General features: G+C 42.6%; 1 protein-coding gene across 1 annotated transcript; it reads right to left on the reverse strand.

Annotated features, from left to right (window-relative positions):
• Positions 1 to 1,041: 1,041 nt before the first annotated feature.
• LOC103175380 lies at positions 1,042 to 12,879 on the reverse strand. The gene is made up of 6 exons (XM_007888388.2): positions 12,822 to 12,879; positions 8,935 to 9,083; positions 2,872 to 3,430; positions 2,614 to 2,722; positions 1,467 to 1,544; positions 1,042 to 1,062 (listed from the first exon to the last, which is right to left on the reverse strand). The coding sequence occupies exons 2-6, from the start codon at positions 9,032 to 9,034 to the stop codon at positions 1,042 to 1,044; spliced, it is 867 nt and encodes a 288-aa protein (XP_007886579.1). The 5' UTR covers positions 9,035 to 9,083; positions 12,822 to 12,879.
• Between the last annotated feature and the right edge of the window lie 5,824 nt (positions 12,880 to 18,703).

Here is an 18,703-nt window from a genome sequence, read left to right on the forward strand (position 1 = left end):
TGTTTATGAAGAACAGGCTATTTTTCACTGCTGTTAAGAGATTCACAGAACGTCAATTGTAACAAAGAAAATGTCATTGTCTGATCAAATACATTACTGATCACAGTGCTCTTTTTAGATGAATGCATTCCATCACCATTAGATAACTCTGTGTCTATTTTTTGTGGTAATCCTGTCATCATGTTTTTCTGTAGTATGAGTGTTACTGTGTTGCCTGATTATAAAAGATTATCATCTAGTTGCAAGAATAATCCTGTTTATGCCATCGCATCATAGAACTGCATGATATTGGTGCTAGTCTAGTAAATTCAGGTCATAGACCAGTGGTTAGATTCACTTATATCTCCTACCTCTCCAACCTACTAACCCCCCTTATCAAGTTATCCACTCCCTCAGCTCCAACCTGCTCCATGTGCCCCAGCCCATCAGTCAGTCACTTATTCCCTCCCACTTCCTTGAACACTAGGCCCATATTTATTGGTATCTTCTCACTGGAAGAAAGCATTCAAATATACTAGGGTCTATAAAGTTAATGATACTTGATCAGTGATCGTTAGGTTAATACAAAGGGCCTGCAACTGATTTAGCTTCAGCCAAAAGAATTTAGCAACTATCGTGAGTACTGTGCTAATTGAAAAAGTGCTCCATTCTAGTAACTATGTGAGAGTAACTATGTGAATAAATTACCTTAAAGTGTATCAGGGTGGTCCAACATATTGGCTGCTGAGGGCCGAATGCCCTATTTGGGAAATGACTCTGGGCCGCATAAGCAATATTTTTTGCTTCCCTTCGAGAAACACAATATTTATGGGTTATGGAGGGAGCAGGTAGACCAGATGAAATGGAGGTTTGGGGGGGATGAAACTGGCCATCTATCCAAAAATATACTCCGTTCTCTCCTCAAATATATAATATGGGCACATTCTGCAAAACAGATATTTGCTTTGGCATAAGATATTTTGTGCGTGAATCAGAATTGTACTTGGATTACAATATGCCCAAACTCCTGATCAACACGTGTTTAACCTGCGGTCCATTTAATCATTCAATCAACAATGCATCCTACCAAGAACAACACAAAACAGCTTTAGAGCAGCGGAATGATAGGATTCAAAACTGTGTGAAATTTACCAGCATGCGAGCACTAAAGCTGGATCAAAAGCTTGTATTTGACTGTTATATGTGGATTAAGGATTCTGTACAGTGGGAATCAATGGAAGTGATTTGGAACATTGGTATTTTGTCATTGGAGCTGAATTCAGCTTGAACCAAGTATATGTTTAGTTCAAATTGTCAGTAATATCACAATAATAATAGCTAAATGTCTGAAAAAATTTTTTATGACAATTTCTTTACGGACTTCATGAGTGATATGGGAAATACTATAAGTTTTTTTGATCAATGTTGGCCCTGAACATTCTTACATTCCTACAACAAATTTGTGTGTCTATTCATGTGAAATGTACCTCCTTGATGGTAGATAGTGGATCTTTCTTGGACACATCTTTCTTCCCAAATTTCGTGATAATTTCTTTGACTTCCGACTGAAAATGAACAATTGATTACATTATCCCGAAGAAATACAATATTCTGCTTTTGAAGCGAGGAATGAGAAAATATTCATACATCTGCTCCCTTGCACAGTTTCATGGTTAGCTGAAAATTACTTTGAAATTTAACAATTGCTATCTCTATTCAAGTGTTGGTGGTGGAAAGTTCCCAGGTTTTCCACCCAACCCCAACCCAACACACACACACAAACACACATATACCCAAACGGCTCCTCCACACCACTTTTAGAACAGCTTTTTTGTAGTAAGTCAAATATGTAAAGATGCAAATATCTTGACCGTTTTGATTTTTTTTACGGATTGCCAACACAAGGATGGTTTTAAGATTAATATTTTACCGAAATGCATCCCTCATCACCATGGATAGCGAGTGAAAATATTCTTTGATTCTAATTGGGAGGGTGGGGGGTGGGGTGAGCTGAGCTGCATTCTCCTGGTACATCTTGTCTGCGCTTCACTGAAGACTGCGGAATGCCCGCGCGCGCGTGTGTGTGTGTGTATGTGTGTGCGGTGCTGGTGGCGGTGTAGGATCGGCACTGGATCCAACTCCCACTCACTCAACTCGTTGACTGCTACACTTGCTTTACTTCACATCTCTTTGCACAGTGGAAAGAGCATCGCCCTTTTCCAGCCTCATCAAACCCATGAGTCAAAACTGATGGGGGGGATTAAAAACACTCTGGAAACTACCCTGCGTGAGGGCCACTATAGAAATGCAAATTGTTTTTGGTGGTTAAGCCCCCTCTAGCCCTAGCCACTCGCTACCTACGCTCATCATTGGTTACCTTGTTATACCATAATGTCATTGGTAAAATGATTGACTTTAGCAGTGTGACCTTAAATTTGGATAATTGAATGTTCGTATACAGTAAAGTCCTGATAACTCTACCCCGGCTTAACTTGTCACTATCACATAAGGACATCATGCTGTCAATATCCCAGCCACATTTACTGATGTAAACTCGCCACTCCAGATAACTCGTCACTCCCTTGGATGCTTTACTGTATTAACAAAAGTCTGTTTTCTTTCCTTTGACTTTACCTGTACCGCTTTTTTCAAATGTTTTTCCCAATTGGTCTGCAATGAAGAATGTAGTTCACTTCCATTCATCGTTAAATGTTGGATACAAGGCTTGTCCAGGATTTCCTTACTGAAAGAGAAAACAGAGCAACTGACTATTTCTTTCAAATCCCTGCTTAATTCCCTAAGCCTAAGCCCAAGATCACTTGTGACATAGGACATTCTTTCTCACAAGGGATCTCAGGGTGGTAAATATTCATTTTTTTAAAAAAAGCTCACCTTTCACACTTGCACATCACCCACTTGAAAATATAGAAGAGATCCTCTGCTTCTAGATTTCTTTGGACCATTTGGTCAAGATGTTGGAAAATACAAGCATGATAGCTTTTTTCATATATGTGAATAATCTTATTTTCCTTTAAGAACAACCTGAGTTTCTCTAAATCATTTGATACAGCCTTTTTCACCTTGGGTAGATAGTTCTCTACTACGGAGTATTCAAGCTTTGATATTTCCGTTTCCACATACTCTTCTACCAGTTTTGTAAACTGCTTCCCCCATTCTCTTGGTCTTCCAGGTGGCATTCTTTCTGTTTTCATGCGCAACGTCTCATCTCTCGCATCTTCATTCTTAGTCACGTTGTACACTAATGCGAGTAAACGACAACCTTCCATGCAGTTAGGTTTTGTTTTCTTCACAGCTGACCACATGTTGCTTTCCATTTCTTCATAAAGGACCTTTATTTTCTCTTCGGATATTTTCTTTGGCTCATAATCTTCCAATGCGGTCTGTGCGTTTTCATATTTTCTATTGCTTATAAAGTCTTGAATTTCTGCAACTTAAGAGGCAATTTATTAGCGACATTTTATGAGGTGAAATTCCATCTGAAACTATATTCGGGTAATAAGGTTCAACACGCCTAAGATAGTTAAAAAATACAAAGCTTCATTTGTTGTTTAGTCTAATTCAGTCTAATAAGGAAGTATAGTATAATCACATCTAACACCAAGTCCAAAGAAGTCATGGACTTCCTTACATCTAAAATTGACAACATCCACCTGGCAACTTCATCCTTCTGCCCCGTGTCACCTACCACCACCCCATTCCATCTCCCTCACCCACCCCGCCCTCATCTCCTACCCCAGCCTATGTTCATTCGTCCCCATCTCTCCTTCCTCCCTCTCATAATAATAATAATAATAATCCTTGCATTTGATATAGCGCTTTTCACGTTTTCTAGACGTCTCAAAGCGCTTCACAGGATATACTGTAAAGTGAATTGACTGTATATTTGTGGGCGAAACACGGCAGCCAATTGCGCACAGCAGTGTCCCACAAACAGTCGTGGATGAAAATGACTGATTTATTATTTATTTATTTTTTTGGAGGGATTATTATTAGGCGTGTGGAGTAAGGAAACTTGCCCAAGGTTTCGCCCTGTGCCTGGAATTGAACCCAGGTGTCTCACTTGCAAGGCGAGTGCTCTAACCACTGAGCTACAGGACTCCACTATCTATTTGGAATAGATTATAAATAAACCTGGTGAATTGTTGGTTTTCTGTGTCCTAATCACCTCTTTTGTGAAGTGGACATTTAAAAGCAAGTAAATCTTACAAAACAGGTTGTGGTTTTTCATTCCTTATATGACGTCTTCTGCAACACGAGCACCATTTTCTCCTAGTATAGGTTGTACTATTTCTCTTTAATTATATTGGTTGGACAAATCAAAAAAATTCTTGCATAAATTAACTCATCCACCATCACCACAATGAAATCCACCAGCTGCTGCCTCAAACCCCTCTCCACCCGACTGCTGATCATCCAGCTCCCCCTCCTCTGCCCACTGCTGGAAGACATTATTAACCAGTCCCTCTCCTCAGGATGAGCCCCACTCCCCCTCAAAACCGCAGTCATTAATCCCCTCCTTAAAAAACCTACCCTCGATCCCTCCAACCTCGGCCACTACCACTCAATCTCAAACATGCCCTTCCTTGCCAAAGCTCTAGAATGCGTTGTTGCCAACCAACTTCGCGCACATCTCTCCCTCCACACCCTCCTTGAACCCCTCCACTCCGGTTTCCGCCCTGCCCACAGTACAGAGATAACTCATAAAAGTCACAAACGATATCCTCTCTATCTGTGACCAGGGCTCCCTTTGCCTCTTTGTCCTTCTGGATCTCTCCTTCGTGTTCAACAGTCAATCATGCCATTCTCCTCCACCGCCTGTCCTCCATCCTCCCCCTCAATGGGACCGCACTCGTTTGGTTCGAGTCCTAGCTTGCAAACCGCCATCACCACATTTCTACAAATGGCTTTTCTTCTCGCTTCCACCTGATCACCTGCAGAGTACCCCAAGGATCCATTCTTAGCCCCTTTCTCTTCCTCATATATATACTCCCTCTCAGTGATATCATCTGCAAACACGGGGTTAACTTCCACATATATGCGGATGACACTCAACTCTACATCTTCTGTCCCACAGTTCCGACCTCCTCAACCTACCCGTCCTGTCCTTAAAACTCTCTGAACCCATGCGCAACTTAGGCATCAGGATCGATCCCCAGTTATCCTTTCTCCCCCACATCCGGTCCCTGACCAGCACAGCTTTCTTTCACCTCCACCACATTGCCCGTCTCCGACAATACCACACCCCAAAAGCTGCCGAAATCCTTGTCCATGTCTTTATTACCTCTTGGCTGGACTACTCTAACACCCTCCTCGCCAGTCTCCCCTCCTCCACTATTCACAAAATTCAGCTCATTCAAACCTCCACCCCCACATTCTTACCTGCACCAAACTCCGCACTCTGATTACTCCAGTCCTTGCCAAAGTCCACTGGCTCCCCGTCACAGAGCAGATCGATTTCAAGATCCTCACTCTAGAGTTCAAATCCCTCCATTCCTTGGCACCCCCTATCTCTCTAACCTCCTCTCTCCCCACAGCTGCCTTCGCTCTACTGGGTCCGGCGTCCTCTGTGTCCCCCGAATCCAATGCTGCACCATTGGCGGCCGTGCCTTCAGCCACTAAGCCCTGAAACTTTAGAACTCCCTCCCTCAACCCCTCTGCCTCGCCCCCTCCTTCCCCATCTTTGACTGTGCCTACAGTCACTTTCACCCTCCCACTGGCTCGGCCTCGAGCTCCGCCATTATTAAGCGCTCTGCGAGACACCGCCCGGCGTGGAGGGCACTTTTTATATGCAAGTTGTTGTAGTTGTTAATGTAAGCAGCTGGAGGATATCATTTTTAAAATGACTATTAAATTTTAACCCCATACAATCGTGCTCTGGAATCCATTTTGAGTCTTTAGATGTCTCCAACACGGTGTAAACAATGGAATAAAAAATAAGATTAGGATTGAAAATCATGTATTCTTGAAATATTGACTGACTCAGGGGAAAAAAGGAACATGGGCATCTTAAAAAGCTTACCTCTAGAAGCAAATTATCAGTAAAAAAAGATTTAAATTATTTGAATGAATTAAACTAACAGTGTTTCATAGTATTAGCGAAACATAAATATGAGTGAACAGGATTTTGAGGAGATGATCCCAATACATGGATTCTACTCTCAGGATTCCGACATGTCAGAAATCAGAGTAAATCATTCTCAGCAGCACTGACTGCAAAACGTCCGCTCCCTCTGTAACAAGCCCCTGGTCATGAACGATCTCATCCTTGATGAGAGCGTTGACATCATGGCCTTAACGGAGACCTGGCTCACCCCAAGCGACACCTTCCCCCTCACGGAAGCCACACCACCCGTCTACACCTCCCACCACATCCCTCGCCCCACCCGCCATGGCGGTGGTGTTGCCCTTATCTCAAGGACACCACTTGCCCTATCCCCCTACTCCTCTGGCTCTTTCCCCTCTTTTGAGCACCTCACCCTCTCTCACCCCTCCTATCTCTCACTCAAAATCCTCCTCCTCTACCGGCCCCCTAAAACCTCTCCCACCTTCATTTCCGATATTTCTACCCTACTAACATCTCTCTGCCTCTGCCCTGATCGCCTCATCATCCTGGGTGACTTCAACCTGCACTTCACCCCCTCCTGCTCCATCTCCTCGGACTTCTCTTCCCTGCTCTCCTCGCTCAACCTCTCCCTCCACATCAACTCCGTCACTCACAGTCACGGTCACCCACTCGATTTGGTGATCACCTGGGGCCTCAGTGTCTCGGATGTCACCATTACCGACAAGGCCGTCTCCAATCACCACTTCATCTCCTTCACCACCTCCACCCCCCTCCCCACCTCCACCAGACCCACCACCATCTTCTACCGTCCCTGGAAGAAGTTACCCCCACAATCCCTAACCGTTGCCTTGGAGTCTTCTGAACTCCTCTCCCTCTGGCCTTCATCCATCACTGACCCCTCTTCTGCTCTCACCCTCCTCCACAACACCCTCTCCTCCACACTCTTGCCCCCATCACCTCCCGTACTGTCTCCTACTCTCCTACTCTCACTCCTCCCCTTGGTTCACCACCCACCTCCACTCACTGAAGAGCCAGGTGTGGGACGCTGAATGCACCTGCCTCAAATCTGGCCTAAAGGTCAAATCTGGCTGGACCTCCTCAAAATCTACCGCTCCACTCTAGCCTCGGCCAAGTCGTCCTTCTACTCCAGGATAATCCTGGAGGCGAAGAACAACCCCAGGCTACTGTCCTCTACCACATCCCGACTCCTCCGTCCCCCCCACCACCCCGCGCAGGTCATCTCCTCCAACCTTCACTGTGAGGAGATGCTGGATTTCCTTGAATCCAAAATCAAGGGAATCTGCTCCGCGGTCACTGCCCCTCCAACTTCCACCCACCCCCCCACCCTTTCCCTCCCACACTCCAACTCCTACCCATCCTCCCCTTTGAACCTGTGTCCCCACCCTCTGTCACCAACTTCATCCTGTCCCTGAAACCCACCACCTGCTCCCTTGACCCCATCCCCACTCCACTCCTTATCTCTCAGCTCCACCTCCTTGCCCCACTTCTCACAGACATCATCAATCTGTCCCTCTCCTCTGGCTCTGTTCCCATTCCCCTAAAAACTGCCACCATCACTCCCACTTTGAAAAAACCCTCCCTTGATGCGTCGCAGCTATCAAGCTACCGGCCCATCTCCAACCTCCCCTTACTGTCCAAGGTCCTTGAAAGAGTCATCGCCTCCCAGCTGCGCTCTTTCCTCTCCACCCATTCATTATTCGAACCCCTTCATTCGGGTTTCCGTGCTGCCCATAGCACAGAATATGACATCTTGACCACCTGCGACCAGGGCTCCCTCTGCCTCCTCGTCCTCCTCGACCTATCGGCTGCATTCGATACGATCCTCCTCCACCGCTTGTCCTCCCACCTCAACCTTTAAGGCCCTATCCTTGAGTGGTTTAGGTCGTACCTCTTCCACCATCTTCATTTTGTTTCCACAAACGGCTTCTCCTCCAGCCCCCGCACTGTCTTGTGCTGAAACTCTGGTCCACGTCTTTATCACCTCAAGGCTGGACTATGGGAACTCTCTCCTCGCCGGCCTTCCCGGCACCTCCCTCCACAAGCTGCAGGTCATTCAAAACTCTGCAGCTCGTGTACTGTCCCGCACCAGGCTTCGGGACCACATCACTCCCACCCTCGCTCCCCTCCACTGGCTCCCCATCCCCCAGAGGATCGAATTCAAGATCCTCATCCTCGCCTACAAGGCCATTCACGGCCTTGCTCCCTCCTACCTCTCCGACCTACTATCCCCCTACTTACCTGCCCATACCCTCCGTTCCTGTGGCTCCGGTCTGCTCCACATCCCCCGCCCAAACCGCCCTACCATCGGTGGCCGGGCTTTCAGCTTCTCAGCCCCGAGGCTCTGGAACTCCATCCCCCAGTGCCTTCGCCTTACCTCCTCCCTTTCCTCCTTCAAGGCCGGTCTCAAGACCTTTCTCTTCAACCGTGCCTTCAGCTCCCCTCTCGACTCTCTACCCACTCCTCGCTCCCTCCCTTCCCTCCCCTCACCCTGACCATTTCCCCACTGCTCGGGTCCCGACCCAAATGTCCAGCGCCTTGGGACATCCTCCCGACGTGAAAGGCGCTCTATAAATGAAATCTTGTTGTTGTTGTTGTTGATCAATTGTACTGTCTATTAGTTGAAATAATTATTAGGAATAAATTACGTTTCTCTTTATCAAGTGACTGAAAGCACGACTGCCGATGGTACGAGGGAACAAACAGGAGACCGGAGCTAGCTGGTGGCCAGTGGAGAGTGACCAAAACCAAAATTACAAAATAAAATTCCTTTAAATAGATTTTGAACACAGAGAGTTAAAAAGAACTTAAAAAATTAAAAAAACGTTCAGTGATAGATTGAATGTTGTTACCTGTGAATGTATAGGAGTTACTTTGCCACGTAAGGAGACTGACCAGCTCCTGCTTGTCCTTCTTTGAGGGTTTGAATAGTTTCTTTAATTTTTTCCACATTCTTTTTGTCTTGGATATTTTCTGAACAATATTATTTTCTTTCCTGTATCTGCGAAGAGTTTATTAGAAGTTAGGTTATTATTATTGACGAGTAACTTGGCTTCATATTTGATCTGATGTGTTGAAATGCTATCTTTATCAGTCTGAAAGCACAATTTTTAAACTGAACACAGCATTCTGTCCCTAGATAGCAGTTCCGTACACAAGTTCAAAGCATTTCTGGAGAATAAAGGATGGTGAGGCTGATCTTGGAGTCCTGTAGCTCAGTGGTTAGAGCACTCGCTTTGCAAGTGAGAGACCTGAGTTCAATTCCAGGCAGAGGGCGAAACCTTGGGCAAGTTTCCTTACTCCACACAGAGCCTAATAATAATCCCTCCAAAAAAAACAATAATAAATTGGTCATTTTCAATAAACAACTGTTTGTGGGACATTGCTGTGCACAATTGGCTGCCGCGTTCGCCCACAAATATGCAGTCAATTCACTTTACAGTATATTCTGTGAAGCGCTTTGGGATGTCTAGAAGACGTGAAAAGCGCTATATCAAATGCAAGGATTATTATTATTATTAACTGCTTGATCTGAGGTTAGAATGCACAAAAAAACACACCTATTAGTACACAGGTTTTGTGGAAAGTGAGAATCTATTTTTATGTAAAAAAAAGACACTCATACGTGACAATAGGTTCACAAATACATCCAATTATCATAAAATTAAGATTCCGGAAACAATTGAAAGATTAGGCTTTTACTCTGTAATTTTATTGCATTGCTGTGTGGCTGGTTAGCAATTGAAAACTACAACACAAAATGCTTGTGTCATGTCAGGTTGGCTGCACGGGTGATCTCATTGGTAATAAAGAACAAAGAATATGCAACCTCAGAGATCAGTGATAACCATTCACAATGGCAATCCAACAGGAGCAGAAACTACAAGAAGAAAAAAGTAAAATACAGTGGTTACAATACCGTACGATATACTTGTGTATATTGCCTTTCACATCACATTGCTGCTGGGCACTTCAGCTTGAGGTGGAAATCGAGGGTGGTGGAGAGGGAAAAGTCAAAGATATATACGCCTTGAGATGAACCTTGAATGAATGAAGGAGAGAATGAATTAGAGGGTCTTTGGGATGGAGTTCCAGAGAGCAGGGGCAGGATGGTTGAATCCCTGTCCACTAATGGTGGGGTAAATAGGCAGGGGACTTGAAGCTGGGTACACTGAGGGGGTGAATCTCACGTCTGTTCTATATCTCTTTGCAGGATCTGCTTCAGAACTTTGAACACACTGGGGAAGAATGATCTCGGCGCTGTATTGTTGCATCCTCAAATGACCTGCTGGACAATAACTTTGTTGATTAACAATCTAAGTTTTGCTGCCAGGAATAGTTGGCAATAATGGTCTGCATACGATTCAGAAATTATGCGGGAATGTTGGAAGATTGTTCAGTTCGAACGAAAACTATATTTTAAAAAATGTTTTAAAAATAAACTGTGGCAGTGTTATTTGTATTTATTTGGTGCTTGTTCTAAGCAGGCATAATGCTGCAGTTGGTTCCTGCTTCTTGTCAAAGGGGGGTGATGTCTATGACAACATCAGCAATGTCAGCTTGTTGCCAGCGCAGAATATTCTAGAAATACCATTTAATTAATTCATTCATTCATTGACTCATTCATAGCCAATCACATTGATTCACACTGAGTGTTTAGCAAGTCATATATCCTCTGCGCTGGTGGTGTTGTTTTTGCAGTGTGCAGGGACACCTAAAAATCTGTATTCTTTCAGCAAGAAGATTTTTGCATGTTTGCATGCAAGATTTTTTAAATTCTTTACTTTGAAATGACAAAGTAAAGAATTAAAGTTGTGAGTTGAACTCCCCCCACCCTCTCCCCCTAGTTCGGGGTCAGACTCCGCCACTGTCAAGATATCTAGGACTCTATCTTGCATGAAGGGCGCTATATAAATTCAAGTTGTGCTTGTTGAATTGGCCAATGCTTTATTTCCTAACCATCCCTGCTGACCATCCCAGAGCTGGAGGTCATTCGAATTAAGATCGACAACCATCTTGTTGCTTAGCAGAATGGTTTGAGTAAGTTGAGGTGGTCAGAGTGGGGGTCGGGGGGGAAGGAAAGATGAAAAAGTCCTCCATCATGCGGATTCTCTGCCAGGCACAGCACCTCAGTTTGACTCCAAAATAATTATTTTATCAGCCACTTTAAAATAATTTGGAGGGTAAGCAGAAATGTTGTTCCTGGGCTTGTGGAAATGTTGATTCATAAGAATTATTGAAGTAATTGTGGATGGACACACCCTTTATTAGGGAAACTTTCACTTGCTCTTCAATAATTTTGGCATTTGCAATGCTAGTTTCTGAGATTCAAATCCATGACCTTAGGACACAATAGGAAGCCATTCAACCCATTATTTTTTATTTGCGTTTGCTCAATAAGAAGCAATCCACCATAATCCCATCCCTTGCTCTTCCTCCAAACCTCTAATATTGTTCCTCTAAATTAAGTGTGTGCTGGATAACAAAAAAAAGCATATGGTTTCAGATGGTTTGTATGGGATCAAAGATAAAGAAATAAAGAGTTTTACTGGTTACAGCTGATGAATTTTAAATCCGTTTCTTTACAGTTCAATGGTTTCAGGGCAAAATATCTGTATGGTGAAGCATCACATTTGCTCATAATGTTTATAGAGAAAGGTGGGTGGGAAGTCTAAAATGCATTGTTTCTACTTTTCTTAGTCAAGACTCCATTGAATAATTCTTTCAGGTAACACAATCTTACAATAATAAATAGTCATTGTATTTGATATAGCACCTTATCACATCTTTGAGACATTTCAAAGCACCTCATAGAATATACTGTAAAGTGAATTGACTGTTTATTTTGTGGGTGAAGTAACTGAAACTTTTTAAAGCAATATATAACCCATTCATGCTCCTTTGTCAATCTAATTGGGTATCAGTACATTTTTATGAACATCTTCCCACTTCCACAACATGAAACACATTGGGGCATATTTAACAAAGAATAGCTAAGATACAATTGTAAAAATCCACAACTGAATATAGATTTTAAGACAGTGAAATAGTAGAGTATAGATTTTTTAAATTGGTGATTTCAAGGCACTGAGCTGCACTCAGGCTTACATAATCCATACAAACCAACGAGCTTCTCATTCATGATTTATGACGTTATCATATTCCCCAATTAGATCTTATTTTATTATTATAATAATAATACTTGCGTTTAACACAGTGCTAATAACGTCAAAAGAGCTCAAAGTGCTTCAAAGGTATCTGCGATCAATCACAGCAGCCAATTTGTGCACCAGCAGCCATGAAATAAATGGTTAATTTATCTGGAGGATTCTTCTCCAGGACACCAGCTGCAATTTCTTTCTCTTTTTGAATAATGTCTTTGGCTCTATCAGCATCAGCCTGAACAGGCAGATTTGTGAGGCAGATACCACTTTAATATATCACACAACACCATTGGAATGCAGTGCTCCCTCAATACTATAGTATCAAACGAGACTACGAACTGAAGGCCCCACTTGGGACTTGAACCCAAAAACTTTCTCTGAAAAGAACGCTACCAACATAAACTAACACCTTATAACCAACTAATTAATGTAAAAACAATCAAATTAAAGAATGATCTGCTCCTATTAAATTGTTCAACAACATACAAAAGAATAGACATACAACATAGTGCTCATTCCTATAAGCTCAAATCAAAATATATTTTACCGCAGTGTGCAAACTGAATAGTTACTACCTTATCCTCCACCACCTCTTGTTGCCTTGAAATCGCTAGTGGGATTTTTGTGTAAAGGTTTTCACAAACTCGCTTTTTCTCTTCTTCAGTTCTCTTTCTGAATTGTGACTTATTAGGAAAGTGAAACTGTTTGCTTGCAGATTTCCTGGAACTGTTGCTATAATAAAATGATAGGCGTTGGCAAAATCTACTGGGGATGTTGTATGGGGAAAAAATCATCCCCATTTCGTTTTCTGTCTTAAAACAGCCTTGATTCCTATTTGCACTTTGAAATACATTGTACACACTAAGGTCATAATTCCATTATGTGAACCAAAATATTACCGCAGGAAAACTGTGGTTAGTCTCTGGATGGTTCGAAATGTTACAGCAACACCTTAGCTAATCAGATAGTGTTTAATCTTCAACTTTCCTTAAACTTTCCTTCTGTGGTAATAGTTTAGTGGTATAAAAGTCTAAGCACTATTTTCACTTCTGACGTAAGGTCATTAACTTGAAATGGTGACACACTTTCCTCTCTCCATAGATGCTGTCTGACCTGCTTCGTGTTCCCAGCCACTTCTGTTTTAATTCCATGTAATTTAGAGGTGAATAGCATGCAGGGAAGTAGATGTCATTGCCATCTTCAGCATAAATACAGACACTTAGTGCTGGTATTGTGTTTTGTGGGAGATCATTCTAGCAACACTGTGGTGGAAATTTCTGTAGGGTTTCATAGAGGTATATAGAATGATACAACATGGAAACAAGTCACTGTTTACACTACATGAGCCACTAACCTTTCCATTCCCTTCTCTTATACTCCTCTATTTTCGCTCCCTCCCTCACTTTGTTCAATATACATGCCTCCTTGACCTCTTTCGGTCAATTTTCTCCACTCAACCTACCCCCTTTTGGCTCCCATCCTCAGTGCAGGTGCCCCAATCAGCAGTGCCTTGAGACGTCCTCCTGACGTTATATAAATGTAAATTGAATTATACTTGGTTCCATCTATTTACGATCATCTTTATTACAATAGGTAATCAACTTTCTAAATGTGGGAAATTGTTGGGGATTTTTTTTTGGCTGAGTTACATCACAGCTGGACAATGCTTCTGCTAATCATTCTGCTATCAAAAAAAATTGTTGTGGAAGCTGCCTATTTTATTCCACAGATTCTGCCATTGTCACTTTCATTTTTCGAACAATGAACATAACAATCAACAGGAAATGCAAACAGCACAGATGTGATGAGCCCATTCATCAAAATAAGTTGATCCGAGAAGTTGGGAGGGGTTGGTTGTACACAGTTCAGTCACATTAAGCCATATTGTGGAGTCCTGCAGCTCAGTGGTTAGAGCACTCACTTTGCAAGCGAGAAACCTGGGTTGAATTCCGGACAGGGCGAAACCTTGGGCAAGTTTCCTTACTCCACACGCCTAATAATAATCCCTCCTAAAACAAAACAATAATAAATTGGTCATCTTCAATCCACGACTGTTTGTGGGACACTGCTGTGCACAATTGGCTGCCGCGTTTCGTCCACAAATATACAGTCAATTCACTTTACAGCATATTCGTGAAGGCTTTGAGACGTCTAGAAGATGTGCAAAGCACTATATCAAATGCAAGGATTATTATTATTATAAACACCTGTTGACATCCACATTTCTTATACATCACCATGCTTAAGAGTATCCAAACAACCAAACTGAGTTCCATGCTTTCTACCTATACATGTAAAATTCAGAGATATTTATTGAAATGGAATGTGCTCTCTCTTTCCCTGGAGGGATGCATCCTGCTTACTAAATTCCAGAAAGTAGTAGATGCAGTAAGTTGGCAGAAGCCAAGGCTTTGAGGGACCAGAGTGTGTGTTGGGGTACTGCTGGAGTCTAACCAACAACAACTTGGATTTATATAGCACCCTCTATGCCGGACAGCGTCTCAGAGCGCTTCACATTAACGCATCCTGGGGCCGAGGGTGGGGGAGGAAGGTGACCAAAAGCGCGGTCATAAAGAAAGATCTTCAGTTGAGACCTGAAAGTAGGAAAAGAGGGGGTGAAGCGAAGGGAGTGAGGAAGGGAGTTCCAGAGACTCGGGGCATAGTGGCTGAAGGCACTGCCGCCGAGGGTGGAGTGGAGGATTCGGAAGACAAGGAGGAGGCCAGTCCCAGTGGAACGAAGACAACGGGCACTGTTGTGAGGAAAGAGGAGGTCAGAGAGGTCGGGGGGTGCAGAGGAGTGGAGGTATTTGAAAACAAGGGTGAGGATCTTGAAGTTGATCCTCTCTGGGATAGGCAGCCAGTGAAGTCTGGCCAGGACTGGGGTGATCAGGGAACCAGTTAAAACCAATAGCTTGCCATGGAAAGCACTGTTCACCAAGCTTTCCCACTGCTTGAGCAGCTGGGACCACGCTATCTGTTAGGCTTTGCTTGCATGGTTAACAGGAGCAAAAACAGAAAGGCAGATAAAGCAGTGAGTTTAAATATTCTCCTGTGCACATGTAAAAATATTAAAAATATCAGAGGCTACTTAATGTGGGTTTCTTTCGAGAGCTCCATCTGAAAGAATAAATAACATCAAGAATAAATATTAATAGCTGTACTATTGTTCCCTGTAATTTGAGGTTTGAATATTGCTGAAGGAGGTACTAAACTGATAAAACAGCATCGAGGCGTATATGGACATTCTAAGCCTATGAGGAATGTACTACAAGAAACTTCCTGAGTGAGGCAGCAGACGTTAAGAATGTGTAAACTGGACGGGAAATGCATTCTCTGCAAACTGTGCAGTCTGTAAAAGCTGCGTAGCTGCAGAATGGATAGCACAGCACAGCCTAAGAAGGAAGTTAGGTGTGAACCTGTGGCAAGGGAGAGCTCGAACTGGTCATTGAAAAAGAAGTGGATCACTGAAAATCTGCACCAGATGAATCCATTGTAGAGTAGTTAATGCGAAGGGATAATATTTAATTAAATAAGACCCTGTGAATCTGAGACTATTGTAGTTGAGAATCAGTGTGGAGTCATGTTTCTCACAGAACTCTGTACAAGGATAGCTAAAGGCAGAACAGCTTTAAACTACCGTCACTTTGCCCCTACAAGAACAAAAATAAATATCAGCATTATGTTGACCTATAATAATAGTTGCTCGTTCATGGTGACATTGCTTGCACAATGCAGCATTTATATTGCAACTATCTGCAATATCCCAATCTGCTGGTGCAACACCAGAATCAGATTTTATGTTGAAAACCACCTCTTGAATAAATGCTGATGTTGCTGGGAACATGCAGCAGGTCAGGCAGCATCCATGGAGAGAGGAGAGAGGACCACCTCTTGAGTGGTATCCATGCTTCTAGACCAGGGATGGGCAATTATTTTGGCTGGCGGGCCACTTCACGAGTTTTGGTAAGCTTCAAGGGCCACTAAGCTTCGCGGGCCACACACTTAATATAGATGCAAGTGCTTAATGATAGCTCAAAATCAAGTTTACACATTCATAAAATAAAATCTATATAATTAACATTCATTAAAACTAGGTTAAATAAAAACAACTCATTGAGCAGACATTTATTCAATATTTATTCATTTACTCACATATTGATGAGAATGTGAGAAGCTCACTCAATGGGAAGAACGAAAGCGCTGATGTGCATTAACCAGACAATTGAAGTCAGGCGTCATCTCAGTTGTTGCAATGCAGAGTACTGCTGCAAGGTGGTCATCAGTCATTGCAGATCTATGTTTTAATTTATTGAATTTCATCACAGAAGATGTCTCCTCACATATGTATGTTGATCCAAACAGCACAAGCATCCTCCGGGCATGAGCCTTTATTTTTTGAAAGATATATTCATTAAGATAGGAGTAAAAACTGGGAAGCGGCACTGATTTGAATTGCTACGCAAGCAATGGATCACATTATAGGACAATAAGCTTGAGTTGGAGGTCAAATGGGATTTTGTCAACATCAAATGAGCAAGGTGAATAGACCAAAGACAGGTCATTTTTGATCAAATTGAAATTCTGGAATTGGTAAGAAAATTCGGTATATAAATCAAGTAGTGACAAAATATACTTTTTATGGCTTTGATCGTAAACAGTAATCTGCTGCAAAGTTGGAAAGTGGGCAATCTGCCTGTTTCCTATCTGATGCGATAAAATAAATCATTTTGTCATAAATGACTTGATACTGCCATACAAATCGTGCACAAAGACCCCCTTCCGTTGCAGTTTTGAATTCAGTTCATTCATGTGGCCCATGATATCAACGGCAAATGCGAAATCAGAGAGCCAATTCGCATCACTCAGCTGTGGGAAATCTGAATCTTTTTGTTTCATGTCCAAAAATCAATTAATCTCTGTTCTCAGTTCCCACACTCTTTTCAAGACCTTTCCTAAACTAAGCCATTTTACATTCGTGTGATACAGAACGTCCGTGTGCTCGGATTCCAATTCCTCAAGCAGAGTTACAAATAGCCTATGGTTTAATCCTCTTGCTCGAATGTAGTTGACCACTTTTGTAACTGTGTCCACGACATTGCATAGTTTTAGAACATTCTTACAGAGGACCTCTTGGTGGATAATGCAGTGTAGAAAAACAATATTCTGTTCTGGATTTGTTTCTTTGACTTGATCTTGAATTCTTTTCAGTAACCCAACATTTTTGCCCGTCAGATTTGGGCTTCATTCAGTGGTCACATTCACCAATTTTTTCCACTCCACTCCTAATTTTAAGATACACTTATTTACTGCCTCCAAAAAGTCTTCTCCAGTTGTCGTATCTTTCATTGGCTGCATTAATGCCAATTCTTCTGTGAGCTCAAAATGTTTGGTGATACTTCTATTAAAAATTATCAACTGGGCTGTGTCTTTGACATCACAACTCTCATCGAGTGCCAGTGAAAAACATGCAAAATTGCCTGCTTTATTTTGTAACTGCAGATACAGGTTCTCAGAGATATCCTCAACATGTCTCACAATAGTGTCCTATTGTCCTCGAACTGTTTTTTCTTGTCTGGGCATAAAATCGAGGCAGAGTCAACCATACATTCCTTTATAAATTGTCCTAGTGTCCTAGTGTCCTATCCTCAACATGTCTCACAAATTGTTTTGTGAAAATGCTTTGCTCATTTTGCATTCGAACAACCATCTCATCAGCTTCCTTTCCTTTTTCTTCGGTAAAAACGTTCTTATATTTGCAAGCATGTTTGCTCTCAAAATGACGATTCAAGTTGTAGTCTTTGAGCACTGCCACAGTTTGTTTGCAAATTAAGCACACAGCTTTTCCACCCACACTGGTATAAAAATATTTAGAAGTCCATTCTTTGTTGAATATTCGGCCTTCAGCGTCCACTTCCCGCTTCTTTGATAAATTAATTTCGAATTAATGTCCTCTTCAGTGAAAAGTATTGCCGCGGTTGCCATGCACGCGTGTTTGAAAATTTGCCGATCCGTACATTTCTGACGTCAGCCTGATTCAGGACTGAAGGGAGGGAATGAGCGCAGAACTAAACCGTGTAATTGGCTGATGTTCCCGATCTGATTCAAAGGCGAAATTTGTGGAGAAAAAAACTAACGACTTTAGCAATTAAAAATCGATGCTATGACAAAAGTAAGAAACGTAAGGGACGCATTTAAAACTGAGCCTTTCTGAGACTGAATGAACTATAATTTTTTCTATTGCTAGACACAATGACGGGCTAGATAGAATCATTTGGCGGGCCGGATATGGCCTGCAGGCCGTATTTTTGCCGATCCCTACTCTAGAGTGAACAGGACTGGAAGTGCAAATGAGATTTAAAATCCTTCTTTTATTGTTGGGATCAATAAATCCTGTAGGTTGACAAATATATGTACAGTAAACATGTGTGTACGGTGCACATCGGGGCACCTTCCGAAA

Source organism: Callorhinchus milii, unplaced genomic scaffold (assembly GCF_018977255.1).
Source record: "Callorhinchus milii isolate IMCB2004 unplaced genomic scaffold, IMCB_Cmil_1.0 Scaffold9, whole genome shotgun sequence".
NCBI lineage: Eukaryota > Metazoa > Chordata > Chondrichthyes > Chimaeriformes > Callorhinchidae > Callorhinchus > Callorhinchus milii.